The sequence below is a fragment of the Ambystoma mexicanum genome, chromosome 2p (genome assembly GCF_040938575.1).
Source record: "Ambystoma mexicanum isolate Mex_15411 chromosome 2p, UKY_AmexF1_1, whole genome shotgun sequence".
In the NCBI taxonomy this organism is placed as follows: Eukaryota; Metazoa; Chordata; class Amphibia; order Caudata; family Ambystomatidae; genus Ambystoma; species Ambystoma mexicanum.
The window spans coordinates 1,414,148,574-1,414,165,071 of record NC_090923.1 but is presented as its reverse complement, the minus strand read 5'-3'; the positions used below and the strand labels follow the sequence as shown (position 1 = coordinate 1,414,165,071).

The following is a 16,498-nucleotide window of genomic DNA, read 5'->3' as shown; positions in this document are numbered from 1 at the left end:
TATCTTGTATTCAGAATCTTTATTGTAGGAGTATCTTTGCATTGTCTGAACCTCTCTCCAAACCATTCTATCTTTTCTCCATAACCAGTATTGTTAAAACTATCTCTGCGCTGATCTTCTTCTCATCTGAAGAGGGCGATTTCCTTAGCAGGCAGTCACCCTGATCAAGTGAATGTTTTCCTGTGGGGTATTCGTTTTGTTCATAGTCATCCTTTAGTGTGAGAAACCCATTTGTCATTTTAAAAGTGCATTCCCGTTTTCCATTCTTGCGTCTATCCCAAAAAACAAACTCTACTAAAACGTCTGTAACTTCCTCAGTTTTTGTGCTGTAGCTAACATTCATATCTATCCATCGCACCTAAAACCGCATTCCAAATCGCAGTGAAATGTTTGCCGCAAAATTTCATTTTGGGAAACGTTTACACGTTTACACGTGTAAACCAGCTTTTAATTGCTTCCGACTTGAATTTTGAGATTGCAAATGTTTTCTTTGGATTAAATCATTGCTGATGTTTGTGTGCAACCAAAGCGGCTCCCATAAGAATTTATAATCATTTCAGCAATTCTGACCATATTTGGTGTTTTTGCCCGGTCCATTCTAAAGATAACTTTAAAAGCCATTCTGACAGCTTGACAGTCAATTCCGTTTTCTCTTGTGTTGAAAGGGGGAAAGTGGGGTTGATATTCTGTTTGAATTCTGCCATTCCTGAAAACCTGTTCTCTTCTCCTATCTCTTTACATTTCCTATTGGGGGTTGAGGGGTGTGCAGGGGGAACCTCTACCCACAGTGCTATCTAATCTGAACCACACAAAGTATTATTTTATGTGCTGAATGGTTTTGCTCACTACTTACTCCTTGTGTATTAAAGATATTATGAAGTGTTACATCACCCCATTGGTGTGTCAGTCTAGAAATATGGATACCTCTACTTTGTGACCGCAAACGCATTTTGGTGGCCGTGGGCCAACCGTCTCATGCACGATATGACAGAATATAAGTTTTCGAGTTTGCCAATGAACGGCCATTTTGATGTAACAAGAATCGCCATTTTGTTTTCTAACCATTGCTCATTGCTTTCTGTTCTTATTGCTTCGCAGTATATTTTCCGCTTACACTGCTCGACTGTGAAACATTGTTGTCTGTATGTGAAAAGGACAAGGCCGCAGGGCCATGAGGATAACAAGAGTTCGCTGAAACACAAACGTAGGCAGCGCCAGGAAGAATGCCCGGCTCCCTCCCGAATGTAGCCTTGAAGCAGAGCTGCAGGGCATTTAATCATTTCACAGCTGCCAGCCAGTCTCGTTATATGGTAGAATATGTTAGAATAATACCGCTAAAGGCTTGAATTATGCTTTTCTTACGGCCCCCCTTTACTGAGCCCGGTAGAGCGTGTCGGCTCCCAGGACGCGAATAGCACCTGATAGATAGCAAGGTCCGGAAAGCAACTCTTCCCCCCCGTATGTAGCTCGCTTCCAAGAACAGAAGCGCTGTGTTCTATTCAACAACTGAAAGATGCCTTCGCACTCACAAATTGCAAATTGTTACTAGAATAGATGTTTGAAGGTGTCATAGTAGTTGTAGATATGTAACTGATGTATGTAATTCACTCTCTTGTGTCCCTCGAGGTCTAGAGAGACACGTCGCGGGGCGTGAGACCGAGTTGGCCAACTGAGACTTTTGCTTTGCAATAAACCCTAGCTTTGGGAATACAACCTCATGTCTGGCGTATCTATCGTGTGTGGTGACTCGCCTTGTTTCCATAGACGTCAGGGTCCCCTAGGGGCCCCTTTCAGGTGATTGTTGTGTACCTATTAAAACATACTGTGATAACATTTTAAATACATAAATAAATATTTACCTTTGCAAACCAGCCTGATTCCTGGTTCAGTGTGACCGGGGGGGGGGTTCTAGGAGAAGGGTGTGATATGAGTGGTATATCGTTCAGAATAAAGAACTTTTAGACAAAAATAAATAAGGATTTCAGTTGTGCACTACACAACATGCTAGGCGTTGACTTGGGTGTGATCGGGATTGAAATCACATACAGTACTACAGTGTTATTCTATTTATTTATTTATTATATTAAGATTATTGTATACATTCTATGAATTATGTATGAGTGGGTTTGGCAGAATTTTATTGAATCATAGTGCAGAGTATATACTGGTTGGTGTTATGTGTTGTAATGATTGAATGAGCTACAATGTACAATGCAATGTGATGGTGATTAGGTTTGTGCTCTATATATACTCATTCGTAATTGTATTTGCACTCCCAAATCAAATCAAATCAAATTTGAATATAAATTTATATCTTAGTGTTGTGTTGTTCCATTAGTACTTTATCATTGTCGTTCCAAATGAATTTTTATTTGTAAATTGAAATTAAAATTGTCATTTGTAAAAGTTTTATTACTGTATACAAATAAATGTAATTAAATTAATTAAAATTGGTTATATAGGGTAATAAATGAAAAGAAAACAGTAACTGTCATGTCTACAACATTATGAAGCACTATTTTGCAGCATTTTCATGGAGCCGTGTCCACCACAATCTGTCTATTTCAGTGTGGTCACCGTAAATCATTTTTATGGAGCTGTGGTCATATTATCTTTACCAGCAACAGTCCCTGTAACTCACTTGCGTGAAGCAGTGGCCACAACCTATCTTTGCCAGTAACTGTCACTGTAAATCTTATTTTTATTTTATTTTATTTATTTGCATTTGTGAAGCACACTTGCAGCCCGGAGGCATCGAGGCGTTGTTACAAGAATTTGTAAGAAGTTTTGATTCACATGTTAATGGGGAAACCATAGTTCTCTTAGTTGCAAATACAGACTCAGTGGGGTACAAGTATGATCAGTGATACAGGCATATGTAAGATAACAGTAAGGCAGTTATACAGGGATATGCCCATATATATTTACCTTTCATACAAAGAACTTAGTTTTAATGGCTTTGCAGAATGCTTGATGGGACTTGATCATTCTTAGATGAGTAGGGAGTGCGTTCCAATGGGTAGCGGCCAGTGTAGGAAAACTGGAGCCCCCAACACGGGCTTTCCTGGTTTTTGGTGTGAGAATCTTGTTAGAGTAGCCCACCCTCAGGGGTCTTGTGGCGGTGTGCTTGGTGATTCACTGGGACAAGTACGGGGGTGCGAGCTCATGGAGGCATTTGTGAGTGAGGGTAAGAGTTTTGAAGACGATTCTTTCTTTGACCGGGAGTCATAGACGGAACCAGTGTTTCCATGGTCCACATCCCCATGGAGTCCTTAGGACTCCATGGGAATGGGAATTTACAGAATTCCGCCTCCAGAATTACCGGGTCACTGGGATTGTAATGCCCCGGTGATTCCGGCAATCACGGAGGCGGAATGGTATTACCGGTCCGGCGGCAACCTGCTGGTATTTCCGTCACGGCTACCGCCGGACTCGTAATGAGGCCCATTGTTTATGAAATGTTGCAGCTGGAGCATTACAAAAGTCAAATGGCATGGACTGCGTCCTTGTATAATCCATACATTAGAGTGAAAGGATGTTTACCATTTATAGCCTTTGTGAATATGGACCAATTTGCTGGCAAGTATTAAGCAAAACGTTGTTAGAAAGACTTCAGATCTCAACTGGTCTAGAAGCACAGATATTAATATAGAGGATAGTAATTACTCAGTTCCCTCGATGTCCTCTTCTTTATTAGGAACAAAGAAAGGGGGAAAGCAGCGGGTGAAAGAGTATGTAATGCGTTCTTCATAGGAGAGCTGTTACTCACCACTCCGAAATAGGCCGAAGATGCAGAGGAATGACCTTGGAGATGATGGTGGTACAAGAATCGATATTCAGCCTTCCATCTCAGCTCACCTGAGTACAAGACTCAGGCTTCCTCAAAGAGGGGCTCTTTTCTACAATGTACCGCTCTGCTGTTTCAGTTGGGACAGACAGAGGTGTCAATTGAATAAAAGAGCGGGGAGAACACACACCGCCAAAATGCTGCAAAGGAATACAAAGATATTAGACAGTGTTGAAGTTAAGGCAAGTAATCACAACAGTTGAATTAAATGGGAAACTACCTAGATAGGTATTGGAGTGGAGCTTCCCCGGGGCGGATCTACAAGGAATATAACACAAAATAAGTGGGAATGGTATAAAGAGCCTTTTAAAGTATCAGTCCCAACTTATATATCGAATTGGTAACAACTAACCTGAATAAGAATATTTTGAGGAAAGGAATCCAGGAAACAGAAGACAACGAAAGGAGAAAATAACAAACAGGAATGTTAGTATAGGGAAGTAGCCCCGGACGGCACGAGGGTCGCACTAGTGCCGGGTTGGTGCAGTTTCAGCAGAGCGTTTATATGCACTTGAAGACAAGTTCACAAGATAGTCACTCAATGTCCCAGAATCCAACAGGAGACAAAATATCCAAACAAGTCGTGGAGAGAAATAGTAGCAGAGATGGGATTTGCCAATTAAGTATGTACCTGAGCACACATGTATCCAGAGTAGGTGTAGAAAAGTTCCAGATAGTTGACAGCAAGTTCTCTGCTTTGGTTCCGTATGCAGAGGCGGCAACCTGGAATGAAGTACCGTAAGAGACAGAAGGGAGCCGGATCCAGTAACGTTCCGAGTCAAAAAACCAGATGAGCACGACAGGAATAAAGGAGGAGACAAGCCAATCCAATAGTCAGGCAAGGGTCAAAACCAGGAGTTCAGATGAGGAATCGTGTGGGAAGACACGAAGAAGTAACGGACGTAACCGCATGTAGCTTGTAACGCTAATTAGCAGTAACGAGCCCCTTGGATGACGGTGGTTTTATAGTCGTAAGGGGGCGTGTCTTGCCATACGTCTTCCACGTACAAGACATGTCAGCTGACCCAGAGTCCATCGTAGTTTGTACAGGCGCCATGGCAGCCTGTATCTGGTCCATAGAGGAGCTTGTAAAGAAGTCGTATTCTGCAAGGAGGCCCGTGGGGAAGCCTGAAGTGTAACAGCATCCTCCCCCAAAGACTCCGGCAACCCCCTGGCAGAATGGAAACTCCTCAGAAGATCCGGACAATGTAAATTGGAGAGAGGCTCCCATGTACGGTCCTCAGGCCCATACCCCTTCCAATCCACGAGGTAGAACAAAGTACCCCTAGACACCCTGCAGTCCAGGATACGCGAGACCTCATACTCCTCCTCTCCATCCACCAAGATTGGCGAAGGACGTGTAGGCAGACGGGTCCCCTGGATGAAAGGCTTGATCAGGGAGACGTGAAAGACTGGATGTATCCACCATGATCGCGGCAGGGAGAGCTTGACCGCCACGGGATTGATAACATCAGTAATGGCATAGGGTCCCACGTATTTGGGCAGAAGCGAGCGTTTGCCTGCAATTCGCAAATTACGAGACGACAACCACACCTTCATGCCACTCTGATAGACTGGTGCAGGTGATCGATGCACATCGGCATACTTCTTGGCACGATCTTGAGCTCCGAGTAAATGACAGCATAGATCCTGATTAATCTTATTGAGATCTCTTATACAATCTCTTGCTGCTGGATTAACGGCCGGTAATACCGGATCAAGTGGGAGTGCCCTAGGATGACCATCACAAGGGCACAAGGGAGAAATCCCAGTTGATGTATGCATAGAGTTGTTATATGCAAACTCTGCATAAGGCATAGAAGTATACCAAGACTGTTGGAACTGAAGACATAAACAGCGTAGGTACTGTTCGATAGTAGTGTTAGTTCTCTCAGTCTACCCATCCGTCTGAGGATAGTAAGCCGAGGAGTACCTGTCCTCAATACCCAGAGAAGCTTTAAGAGCCTTCCAGAATTGTGACGTAAATTGTGTACCACGGTCGGAAACAATAACCGAGGGTAATCCAAAGAAACGAAACACATTCGTCAAGAACAGTCTCGCCAATTCCGGAGCCGCAGGCAAGCCAGAGCAAGGTATGAACAATGCATGTTTTGTGAAATAATCAACAATCACCCAAATGGTGTCATGGCCCTGAACGTCAGGAAGTTCCACAATGAAATCCATTGACAGCATCTGCCAAGGTTTGTACGGAACAGGAAGAGGTTGTAACCAGCCTACTGGTTTGGCTCTAGAGGTTTTACACTGAATGCATATGGAACAAGTAAAAATGTAGTCCTTTACATCATGAACCATGGAAGGCCACCAAGCCCAACGCTGTAAGGCTTCAAGAGTCTTTTGACTTCCTGGTGCAGCAATCAAAGAATCGTGAGACCACTGGAACGGTAAAACTCTAGCTTGACCTGAGGGTATATAGACGCGCCCTTGAATGAATGGCATACCCTGAATTACTTCCAGGTTGAAGTCAGTGATCTCTTTTGGATGGGTTGAGACCCAATCAAGGATGATTGAACACAAAGAGGGCTGAACCGAACAACCACAAACAACTTTGTTCGGTAGACGAGGAAGTGCTTCGATCTGTTGGGACTGGCCATCCGCATGTAGACGAGAGAGAGTATCAGCTGAAACTTGAGCTTTAGCAGGATGGTAAGTGATAACAAATTGATACTGTGAAAAGAATAAATGCCACCGCGCCTGTCTAGCTGTAAGACATTTCATAGATTTGAAGGCTAACAGACTGCGGTGATCCGAGTATACTGTTACAAGGTGTTTGGCCCCCAGAAGGTGATGTCTCCATTCCAAGAATGCGTCTCTGATGGCTAAGAGTTCACTTTCCGTGAAGGAATAATTTATTTCGTAAGCTGTCAATTTACGAGAGAAGTAGGCAACAGGATGAATCTCGCCCGAATGAGGACAGGTTTGTGACAACACCGCCCCAAGAGCATAACCCAAAGCGTCAGCTTCAACAAAAAACGGAAGCTCGGGATCAGGATGTTTGAGGACAGGGGCGGAAGCGAAGGCTGATTTTAATTGATCAAAAGCTTTCTGAGCTTCTGAAGACCATACAAATGGCACCTTGGCACTTGTCAGAGAGGTAAGAGGTGCAGAGATTTCAGAAAAACCATTGATGAAGCGTCTATAAAAGTTTGCAAATCCCAGGAATGATTGTAAAGATTTGACTGAATTGGGCACAGGCCATTCCAGGATAGCACTAATTTTGGACTGACTCATGCGCACCCCATTGTTAGTAAGATCATATCCCAAAAATTCCACCTCTGAGGCATGAAATATGCACTTTTCGGCTTTTACAAACAATTTGTGATCTCTCAGGTGTTGGAGTACTGTTTTGACATGTTTTTCGTGGTCTTCCTGGTTTTGTGAATAAATCAAAATGTCATCCAGGTAGTCTACAACAAACTGATCAAGGATGTCAAAAAACAAATCGTTCATGAATGCCTGAAAGGTGGCCGGGGCATTACATAACACAAAGGGCATGAGAAGGTATTCAAATAGACAGTAACGTGTTTTGAAAGCGGTCTTCCATTCGTCCCCCTCTCTCATACGGACGAGATTGTAAGCTCCTCTGAGATCGAGCTTAGTAAATACTTTGGAAGATCCCAATTGATCAAGGAGGACAGAGATCAGAGGAAGAGGGTACTGTTTTTTTATGGTTGCTGCATTCAAAGCACGATAATCAATACAGGGACGTAAATCCCCTTCCTTCTTAGGAACAAAGAAAAGTGGTGATGCAATTGGTGATTCGGATGGACGAATGAATCCCATGGCCAAGGCCTTCTCTATATAATCTTTAAGGACTTCATCTTCTTTGAGAGTGAGGGAATACACTCTGCCGGATGGTATCTTTACTCCCGGTATTAGGTCTATTGGGCAATCAAAGGCTCTATGTGGAGGTAGAGTCTCCGCCATCTCTTTGTCAAAAACATCTGCATAGTCTGCATATTGAGAAGGTACCACAGAGACAACATTTTTAGAAACGGCTCCAATATGCATAGTAGGAGAAACCAGTGCCCTGACCGGACTATCCTGGGTAATACCAAGTAATGTAGTACATCGGGTATTGCATATATTGGAAGGGAACTGAATCTGAGATGTCGACCAGTCGATGGCAGGGTTATGAAGCTTCAACCATGGAATACCCAGAATGACTTTGTAGCTGGTGCTTTGATGATATCGAATGATATGTCTTCAATATGGCCTTCATTAGTACTCATATGTAGTGGAACCGTTTGGTGAGTTACCATTCCAGATACAAGAATTGAACTGTCCACTGCATTCACTGTTTCAGGTATAGCTTTGCGAACCAGTGGTATTCTTGACATAGAGGCAAAGCATTGATCAACATAATTACCTGTTGCACCTGAATCAATCACGGCTGTTGTCTGGAATGAAACACTGTGATTTAGGGAAAATGTAACAGGTAGGCGGACTAGATGACTCGGATTCTGTAATGTAGAGTCCAAAGGTGAGTTTCCCGACATAGGGTCTCTGTCTACTGTCGGGATTTGCCGTTTCCCGCCTTTGTTTTGGTTTTTTTGGGACATTCAGGCAATAAGTGGTCAGAGGCCCCACAGTACATGCAGAGATTGTGTGATCTATGATATTCTCATTGAGCAGGTAAGTGGTCCCCTAACCACACCAATCTTCATAGGTTCTGGCGCAGGAAGTGAAGAAGACGAGGCCTCTGCTGAAACCGTGCTGAACAATGCTGGTTTCTTTTCGCCACGTCTTTCAGATTTACGGGCATCAATCTGAAGGACTAAATCTAGCAGTTCCCCCGAATGCCGTGGGGACTACAGGAACAGTGGAGAGGATGTCCTTTAGTTCATCTGAGTGGCCTTGATAGAAGACGGCTGTCTTCTTTAATGCTGCAGCACCAGCACCGGCCATCTGTGGCGCTGGTGTGGTAACCAAGGCCTGAATGGCGTCCATACGTTGGCGCAGTGCCTCTTGTGCATTGGTCAAGTCGGTTCGTAGATCCGTGACCATTTGCACGATTTGAGTCAAAGCATCACTGGCCTCTGTGGACATTTTACGTGGCTGTTAATTCTGTATCTCACCACTCCGAAATAGGCCGAAGATGCAGAGGAGTGACCTTGGAGATGATGGTGGTACAATAATCGATATTCAGCCTTCCATCCCAGCTCCCCTCAGTACAAGACTCAGGCTTCCTGAAAGAGGGGCTCTTTTCTACAATGTACCTCTCTGCTGTTTCAGTTGGGACAGACAGAGGTGTCAATTGAATAAAAGAGCGGGGAGAACACACACCGCCAATACCAATGCTGCAAAGGAATACAAAGATATTAGACAGTGTTGAAGTTAAGGCAAGTAATCAGAACAGTTGAATTAAATGGGAAACTACCTAGATAGGTATTGGAGTGGAGCTGCCCCGGGGTGAATCTACAAGGAATATAACACAAAATGAGTGGGAATGGTCTAAAGAGCCTTTTAAAGTATCAGTCCCAACTTATATATCGAATTGGTAACAACTAATCTGAATAAGGATATTTTGAGGAAAGGAATCCAGGAAACAGAAGACAACGAAAGGAGAAAATAACAAAAGGAATGTTAGTATAGGGAAGTAGCCCCGGACGGCACGAGGGTCGCACTAGTGCCGGGTTGGTGCAGTTTCAGCAGAGCGTTTATATGCACTTGAAGACAAGTTCACAAGATAGTCACTCAATGTCCCAGAATCCAACAGGAGACAAAATATCCAAACAAGTCGTGGAGAGAAATAGTAGCAGAGATGGGATTTGCCAATTAAGTATGTACCGGAGCACACATGTATCCAGAGTAGGTGTAGAAAAGTTCCAGATAGTTGACAGCAAGTTCTCTGCTTTGGTTCCGTATGCAGAGGCGGCAACCTGGAATGAAGTTCCGCACGATACAGAAGGGAGCCGGATTCAGTAACGTTCCGAGTCAAAAAACCAGATGAGCATGACATGAATAAAGGAGGAGACAAGCCAATCCAATAGTCAGGCAAGGGTCAAAACCAGGAGTTCAGATGAGGAATCGTGCGGGAAGACACGAAGAAGTAACGGACTTAACCGCGTGTAGCTTGTAACGCTAATTAGCAGCGACGAGCCCCTTGGAAGACGGTGGTTTTATAGTCGTAAGGGGGCGTGTCTTGCCGTACATCTTCCACGTACAAGACGTGTCAGCTGACCCGGAGTCCGTCGTAGTTTGTACAGGCGCCATGGCAGCCTGTATCTGGTCCATAGAAGAAGTCGTATTCTGCAAGGAGGCCCGCGGGGAAGCCTGAAGTGTAACAAGAGCGCAGGTATAATACACACAGCACGTTGTTGTTTTTTAAGTCACCAAGTGTGCCATTTAACAGGGAACATCTGCCCCTTCTAGCCGATCTATCGGGCGACAATAATCCCCATGTCGAGGGGGTTCATGACTTGCTTATTATCAAAAGCATCTGCATAGCCTCTCTATGTCCCTGATAGAGCAGGCGAGATTGCTCCAAACTTGTGAAGTGCTGAGAGTAACAACTAACAGAGACCTTCCCTGATTCCGTGCACAAGCCAAACGATACTTCTCAAAATGACAGGAAGTGAAGTGCACTGTCTTTCTAGGTCAATCTGTGTTAAGTTTGGGCAGTTGAAGCTATGGAATGTAATGCTTAATGCTGAAATGGGGAACTGCAATTGGATCAATAACCGGGACTGCCTGATGACTCTTGTGAACATGTCAGTTTGATGACCGCTGTCTTTGAGGGAAGCAGAGTTAGCATCCGATGCCCTCACTGCATTGGAAACAGGTTTAAGGCCAGCTGAGAAGCCTCCTTGTTGGGTGGAGGGCAGATCCATGTAGTTCCCGTGGTCTCAGAGGCGATCAATACCGAGGTCTGCAATGCCCCCTTCCTCTGAATCAGAAGAAATGTCTAAATACATATGCAAACATAGGCAAAGACCTTATCTCAATCAAGCTCATCCATGTGATCCCCTCTGTGCACAAGCTTTGGCATTTCCCACCTTCTTAGTTGGACTATGGGGGGCGGGTGAGGGGGTCACTCTTGCATAAAGTGCCACGGTTTCCTACAGTACATGCATAAGTCTGATGCCTGTCATCTTTCCCTCTTTCTGAGAGAAGAGGCCTCTAATTCCTCCTACCTGCATAGGTTCGGAGGGTTATATGTGATTTTACTGACCACAATTACAGAGTGGTAAATGTAATTGCAGACAAAATATTGACAAACACAGATTTTCTTTTCTTTTTTTTTATTTGAGGGCTCCCTCTCTCCCAAGCTCCCTGTGTTGTTGCCCTTAGAACACCACCCCAACCCCATCCTGACCCATATTAGCCCCTTTCCCCTACTACCCTGTATTTATTTCATTAATGTTTGCTGTGTTTTTCGGTATTATGGTCCACTCTGAAATGTACCACCCTGTAATGTTTTAGATATATTGACTGGGTACTTTTCGGAGGCATCAGCCTCTGCTGAAGTGAAATCGCTGCTAGAAAAAGCCCATAACCCCGGATGACGGTATTCCTTTGCTTTCAGATACGTGGGCTTCCAATTGTAAGAGCAATTTAAGATGAATGGCACCATCGATAGGGGGGGGGATACAATGGCACAACTAGTGGGCAACATGATGGTGCACACAGCGCCCGTGCGGGTAGACAATATTGCGCAGATAGCAATGTGAATTTCTGGTGACAGATGTAAACAGAGCTGTGGTCAGAGAATCCATTTAATGAAAATAAACGAGGCAAAAAGCATGACGCAGAAAACAATGCTGAGCAACACGCCAGCTTGGAAAATCCAGGCATCTCCAATGCGCAGCACCAAAGTGGAACCAAAGAGCTGTCAAACAGTCTGAAATTAGAAATCCAGGAATCCAGTGAGAATAGCGACCAAAAGAATGATGCGCCAACACGAACAAGCCCAGCTGGCAAACAACCGATTACTGTTCGCTTCCGTTTTTGCTTCTGCATTGGTCGGGAAGCTGGTGACGTCAGGTGGTCCACTATCTACATAGCACGCGCCAGCGCAGGAGCGAGGTGTATGGTATAAGAGTGTGGAGGTGGCATAACAAATGCTTGGTCATGACATTTTTTAACCATGTAGGCCTTAGGGCAGAAACGTGCCTCTTTGCTTTTCGCAAAAAGCTCAAAACAGCTCTCTTTAATTAAATCCATACAGAAGTTTCACTACGAACTGTCTGATCTTTCATGAGTTCTCTACGCTGCTTCTGACCAATGTAACTAAGTTTTGTTTTTTGCTGTTCTTTGTAACTAAGTGTGACCTCAGTTTACTGGTACCTATGTAACTAAATTGCTCACCTGCTATGTAATCAGCGCCACGATGCTCCCAAGCTGTTGCATGCTTTACAAATCCAAATAAATAAATAAATAAATAAATAAATACATACATACATACATAAATGAATAAATACTCATCTGTTAAGGCAGTTGTATATATTGTGAATTGGAATTTATATTGAACCCAATACTGCTTTTTTTATATTCTTGCCTTGTTGGTATATTTTCAAGTACTTCTTTTGCAGCGTTTTCAACTTGAATGTACTACTAAATCGATGTATATGCATTATTACGTTATATAAGCGGTGCAGCTTATTATGTATGTGTGTCAGACTAATTGTACTTTGTTACCAAATATTCCTCCCCTCTTCCGAGTAAAAAACTGACTGCGCAGCCCCTCTATGAATCATGAAGGAGGGGTCCAGCATGGACACTTTCACAGAAGGCCTTAGGAAATGAACAAAAACGATGGATGGTACAAGGGTTTTTGTGAACAAGAGTCTTGGATTGCATTAAGTTGTTGTCATGAGGTGTTTTCGGATTTCACGTAAAGTGGCTAAAGGAGTCTTCTAGCTGGTCCCTCAGTGTCAAATGGGCACCCCCAAGCTAGCCCAGGCCTCCCGAACACCCAAAGTCAGCTTCGACACTAAAGGTAGTGAGCCCCTACTGTCTAGAGTAGCCTCTCTACAGTAGGGGAGTATAGGGTCAGAGGGCATATCTATCTTACTCCCTCCAGGATGTCCTAAGGGTTCGCTACTCTAATATTCCCCAAATGAGGGTTTCAATAAAATAGTGGATGTATTTCCTCACACTCTCACGTTCACTCTCACCCCCTCACTCCCCTCTGCTCCTCTGCACTTCTTCATGCCTACATATTTCCCTCTTCCCCTTTCCTCCTCCTACTCCTTCTCCAATCTTCCTCCCTTCTTATTCTCCACACCTCGTCCTCCAACCGGCTACTCCCTCCAGTCTTCCCAATTCTAACCTACCACCTTCTGCACGCAGCTTCTATTCCCTCTCTCCTCTCTCCTCCAACCTTCAGTCACGTCTGTCCCCCGGATCGCCTCACACTCTTCTCCACCCTACCTGTAGCACCTTCCTCCTCTTCTTACCACTCCCTCCTACTTTCCACCTTCCGCCCCCCTACTTTCCACTGCCCTTCCTCCTCTTTTTCACCTTCCTTCCTCCGCTGTATACCCTTCACCACTCCTCTCTCTGATTCTTTCTCTCCACCTTCTGCTCTCACACTCTCTGTAGTCCTTCTTCACTCTCTGCACTCTCCCAGTGCCCTTCTACCACCTCTTACATTTCCTCTCCCTCCATTACCATTCACTCTCCCATGCACCCGCAATCACAGCTACACTCTTTTCGATAGGTACCACTCTCTCACGCACATCGGCTCACCTGCCCTCCTGTCCAACTGCTCCGAAATTCCTCATCACTGTACTCCTCCTTCCATCCTCCATCTGCTCGCTCGGTCCACCTCAATGCCTCCTGACCTCACCCAAACACACCACAAAGTCATGGAGTGACTTTCATGGGCCTTTTGCACTTTCTTCGTCTGACTGTTCCTCCTCCTCCATTGGTTGCGTGTCCTATCTGCTTCTGGCGCCCAATATAGACTATCCTTTTCCTCGGGGTTTGGCTGTTGACGTGTGAGGTTCCAGAATCCCCTCTTTGCCCTGTCCTCTTTGTGCAGATAAAAATGCAAAGAGTCTGTCTGTCAGGGTCTCTGCCGGATGCTGCATCAGCGCTCTGGTGAGTAATATAGCCCTCTGGTGACCAGCGCTGGAACATCACAATTGGTATGGGAGTGTTTGTTTTTCTTCCCTTCTGCAGTCTACTGGGGCTGCTCACTTTGGCAATGCATCCTGGTCTTGGAAGTCTGCAAAGAAACAAAGCCCTCAGTCCAGAATAGACTATGTAGGGTGCATGGCACTTGGTGATCGAAAGTGGTACCAGTCATTTCATTGAAGGCACGTTCAGGGGGTTCAGCGTCTGGGACCCTCCCAACTCCCCACCCCACCTCTGGGGTAGGACCAGCTCTTGCACTCGCCCTGGTAGACCTCCTGCCCCATGCTGGGAGGGACCCCCTGCGCCCCTCCACCCCCCACACTGTGGCAAGGTCAAACCCCTGAGCCAGTCATAACACCCCCTATTTCACAAAGGATAAGTCTCCATAGAGCCTCACCAGAGGACTGTGGAAAAAACGTATCTACAACTAGTTATCTAAAACTAGTTATTCAACCTTCATATCAACATAACTATCCAGCTTGTATTTTGTGTTTCACTTGCAGAGGTGGGCTATTCGTTTTTTTTTTTTATCAGTGTGTGTGTTTTTAGGAAATCCTATATTTTTATAGAACCTTGCTGGGACATTTCACTTTCTTTGGTGCTTACTGTATTTTGTTGTTTGGGAATTTTTGCTTTTTTTGATTGAAAAATGTGTGCCAGGTTGTGGTACAAGTTTGGCAATGGTTCTGTTCAGAGAAACCTTTGCCCCCTCTGCCCCTCCCCCACCCCTTTGTGCTTCTCCTGGTCAGAACAGGATTTTGTCACAGTATCCCAATATGATACTTGCCAATATTTCTTCAAAAACTCCTGCCTTGATAGTGTGTCACATGTTCCTCGTTGGTAGTTTTTGGCAGGCTAACATATCTAAGCATTGTCTCCTGATTGGCTGAACCCTTTGATTTGATTAATAGTTTTATATTTTCTTTATTTTTTTACATTTGTTTATGGTTGTGACACAACCTTTACAAAATAGTTTACATTAATAGTTGTATATTGGTCACAACTTTACTTGTGTATTCTTTATTTTTCAGGAATTTTCTGCAGGAACATTTGTTCGTCTCCAATTAAAACTCAAGCAAACAAATTGCAACAAAAACAACCGAGCAAGGGCAGACTGCAAGGTGCTCAGGAATGGGGTGCGTGCCCTTCTATTTCTCTGGCCCGACTCTTGTTTTATTTATTTATTTATGTATGCATTTATAGCAGCGCACGTTATCCAGGGGCATCTAGGTGCTTTATTCCTTGGACGTTTTCCTCCAACCATTCTATCCCCTCCTGTTTCCAGGATGTCTCAACCCTCCCTCCCCCTTCTTTACTTTACTGGACTACGGCCTCTTTTTCCTTTTTTCTTGGCGTCTCCCATTTCCATTTCTTACTATTTGATTACATCATCTCGCCCACAAGCGGATGCCTGGGCACACTGTAGACCCCTTGCCAGGATATTATTTTATTGTTTGGGGGATGTTTGCACCAATAACCTCACCCACCCTTTGCCACAAACGCCAAGGTCTAGAATTTCTTGCAGCAATGCTACTACAACATTCCATCATCTTATTCTCCCTTAGCATATCTTACTTGCCTTTAGATCATCTTTTCCATCTTCCTTTTCCTTGAACCTTTTCTTCGATGTATTTCTTACTCCTTGGAGTATTCTCTTTGCCGTCAGATGTTATCATCCTCTTCTGGCTTCTGTCTTTTCCATCTTGTCTTGCAATTGTCTGCTCCTTGCTAATGGTTCTCCATATCTCTCCTTCACTCTTGCTTGTACTTTGCGCTCACACACCTCCCCCCAACCAAGCCACACCTGGCATGCAAATTAGAAGTAGATAAATGCAGTTTCTGTTTTCTCCGCAGAGGGAAATGAGCTGCTATTCTTGCTTCAAGTTTGCCTCTGCTGATGAGATGGTTGTATCTCCATTTGTGGACTGTCTGCCCGCGCATCAACTTCGGAAGGTAGGTGTACCCTTGCTCCTTCGTCTTAAGCTGAGGGGATGCCGCAATGTTACATAGGGTGACAGGTCATCAAAAGACTGGAATTCAAGGGCATCATTGGGTTCTAAGTATTAGGTCAGAGTTGCCTTCTGAGGTTATACTCCAAACTCTCCATACTGCAAGATATTCTGGGTAGGAACAAATCTCAAGATCAGTGCCCATAGATGCCAACATTGTGAAACTATGAAGGGGGCATTCCTCTCTGTAATCTGGGGCAGATCTTGACCTTTTCATTTCAATACAGTCTTGGACAAAATTTTAATTAATATTTTAAGACGGTCAAATAAGAGAAATTGTACATGTCTATTGATAAGAAATGAACAAAATGAGGGTGGCACCCTGCAGTCAAGGGTCAGTTAGCGTCAGTGCCCCAAGTAAATGTCTACTAAGGAATTAGGAATCTCCACAGCAACTATATCGACCAACAAAGAAGGGCTTCTCCAAGACAGATTCTCAGCATCGCTACCCAACTAGTACCACATCACGGAGAGCAGTGTGACAATTGGGACTAATGGAGATGTGATATCCATCCATGTGACATGAGTCTGTCGCTTGGGA

The 16,498-nt window shown here is 44.4% G+C and overlaps 1 protein-coding gene across 1 annotated transcript in view; it reads left to right on the top strand.

Moving 5' to 3' along the window:
- LOC138566060 (retinoic acid receptor responder protein 2-like) overlaps nt 1–16,498 on the top strand; it is a 140,367-nt gene that overhangs the window by 84,271 nt on the left and 39,598 nt on the right. The window contains exons 2-3 of the mRNA XM_069643091.1: nt 14,980–15,084; nt 15,803–15,901. Coding sequence (XP_069499192.1) covers nt 14,980–15,084; nt 15,803–15,901 — 204 coding nt within the window. The remainder of the gene's footprint in view (nt 1–14,979; nt 15,085–15,802; nt 15,902–16,498) is intronic.